Source organism: Rhinopithecus roxellana, chromosome 9 (assembly GCF_007565055.1).
Source record: "Rhinopithecus roxellana isolate Shanxi Qingling chromosome 9, ASM756505v1, whole genome shotgun sequence".
Taxonomy (NCBI): Eukaryota; Metazoa; Chordata; class Mammalia; order Primates; family Cercopithecidae; genus Rhinopithecus; species Rhinopithecus roxellana.
Genome location: NC_044557.1, coordinates 142,118,929 through 142,121,467, shown reverse-complemented (window position 1 = coordinate 142,121,467; position 2,539 = coordinate 142,118,929). Strand labels below are relative to the sequence as shown.

The 2,539-nt window shown below is 37.6% G+C and overlaps 1 protein-coding gene across 1 annotated transcript; it reads left to right on the top strand.

Moving 5' to 3' along the window:
* Positions 1 to 228: 228 nt before the first annotated feature.
* On the top strand, positions 229 to 766 carry LOC104655227 (SRA stem-loop-interacting RNA-binding protein, mitochondrial-like). Its single transcript, XM_010354634.2, has one exon. The coding sequence runs from the start codon at positions 392 to 394 to the stop codon at positions 719 to 721; it is 330 nt and encodes a 109-aa protein (XP_010352936.1). The 5' UTR covers positions 229 to 391; the 3' UTR covers positions 722 to 766.
* Positions 767 to 2,539: the final 1,773 nt, after the last annotated feature.

Here is a 2,539-nt window from a genome sequence, read left to right as displayed (position 1 = left end):
AGTTCAAGACCAGCCCGGGCAACACGATGAAACTCCATCTCTACTAAAATACAAATACTAGCTTGGCATCCTGGAGGGTGCCTGTAGTCCCAGTTACTGGGGAGGCTAAGACAAGAGTATTGCTTCAACCTGGGAGGCGGAGGTTGCAGTGAGCCGAGGTTGTGCCACAGAACTCCAGCCTGGGTGACAGAGCGAGACTCTGTCTCAAAAAAATAAAGTACACAAGAGCCAATAAAAAAAATTCAAGTGGTTTATTAGAATCAGGACCAAAGCAATTGTTATTTGCTGTATCGTTCTATACAAAATACTTTAAAATAAAATTTAAAAATAACCATTTGTAGACGTGCCAACATAGTGATAATACAAGTGTAAGATTTTTTTTAGTCTAAAGATGGCGGCCTCAGCAGCGAGGGGTGCTGTGGCGCTGCGTAGAAATATCGATCAGTCGGTTGCTTTTGTGAGAAAAATTCCTTGGACTGCGGCGTCGAGTCAGCTGAAAGAATACTTTGCACAGTTTGGCCGTGTAAAAAGGTGTATTGTACCTTTTGACAAGGAGACTGGCTTTCACAGAGGTTTGGGCTGGGTTCAGTTTTCGTCAGAAGAAGAACTTCAGAATGCACTACAACAGGAATATCATATTATAGATGGAGTAAAGGTCCAGGTTCAGGCTAAAAGGCCAAAAGTTCTGCAAACATCTGATGATGAAGAGAAAGATTTGTGAGACCGCAGCCTATTAATAAAGTTAACATAACTGAGAAAAAAAAAAGTGTAAGATTTAAAAAAATTTTTTATTTTATTTTTCCATAAATTATTGGGGTACACGTAGTATTTGGTTACATGAGTACGTTTTTAGTGGTGAATTGTGAGATTCTGGTGCACCCATCACCTGAGCAGTGTACACTGCTCCCTATTTGTTGTCTTTTCTGTCACCACCTCCCACTCTTCCCCACAAGTTCCCACATTCCTGAGTTACTTCACTTAGAATAATAGTCTCCAGTCTCATCCAGGTCACTGCAAATGCTGTTAATTCATTCATTTTTATGGCTGAGTAGTATTCCATCATATATATATATATACATATACATACACACACATATACATACACACACACACACACACCACAGTTTATCCGCTTGTTGATTGATGGGCATTTGGATTGGTTCCACGATTTTGCAATTGTGAATTATGTGGCTATAAACATGCGTGTGCCAAGTATCTATTTCGAATATGACTTCTTTTCCTCTGAGTAGATACCCAGTAGTGGGATTGCTGGATCAAATGGTAGTTCTACTTTTAGCTCTTTAAGGAATCTCCACACTGTTTTCCATAGTGGCCGTACTAGTTTACATTCCCAGCAGGAGTGCAGAAGTGTTTGCTGATCACCGCATCCGTGCCAGTATCTACTGTTTCTGCTTCTTTGATTACGGCCATTCTTGCAGGAGTAAGGTGGTATTGCCCTGTGGTTTTGATTTGCATTTCCCTGATCATTAGTGATGCTGAGCATTTTTTCATATGTTTAGCCATGTGTATGTCTTCTTTTGAGAACTGTCTATTCATGTTCTTAGCCCACTTTTTGATGGGATTGTTTTTTTTTTTTCTTACTAATTTGTTTGAGTTGGTTATAGACTCTGGTTATTAGTCCATTGTCAGATATATAGATTGTGAAGATTTTCTCCCACTCTGTGGGTTGTCTGTTTACTTTGCTGACTGTTGCTTTTGCCATGCAAAAGCTCTTTAGTTTAATTAGGTCCCAGCTATTTATCTTTGTTTTCATTGCAATTGCTTTTGGGTTTTTGACCATGAAATCCTTGCCTAAGCCACTGTCAAGAAGGGTTTTTCCAATGTTATCTTCTAGAATTTTGATGGTTTTAGGTTTAAGTCCTTAATCAAACTTGAGTTGGTTTTTGTATAAGGTGAGAGATGAGGATCCAGTTTCATTCTTGGACATGTGGCTAGTCAATTATCCCAGCACCATTTGTTGAAAAGGGTGTCCTTTCCCCACTATGTTTTTGTTTGCTTTGTTGAAGATTAGTTGGCTGTAAGTATTTGGGTTTATTTCTGCATTCTCTATTCTATTCCATTGGTCTATGTGCCTATGACAAATTTATTTAGAAGAAATATTTTCTTATCTTTTCATGCTTTGCTTTAGATATTGCTACAAACTTTATTTAATAGTAATTTTAAATTTTGACAAGTAAAGTTATGTGAACCATGTACAGCAAAATAAAGGATTTCATTTGTTAGACTTGTTTGCAGACATAGCACCTTAAGCTTCCATTAGATCTGTTTTTATCAAATTATCTTATCTCTGAGCTACTTGACATGTTCTCTGTCTCATCGGGTACAATCATTTAAAAACCATTGAGCTAGGTTGTCTTAAAATTTTCTTTAAAATATGCAAATAATATATTTATCTTTTTTGATAAAACATTTAACAAAATAGAAGTCTCCCCCTTACTTAACTCTTCCAAATTCCACTCCCCTCCCCAGAGGAAACCTCTTACCCATATTCTCTGTTTGGCTCTGTGTTCCTGTTTTT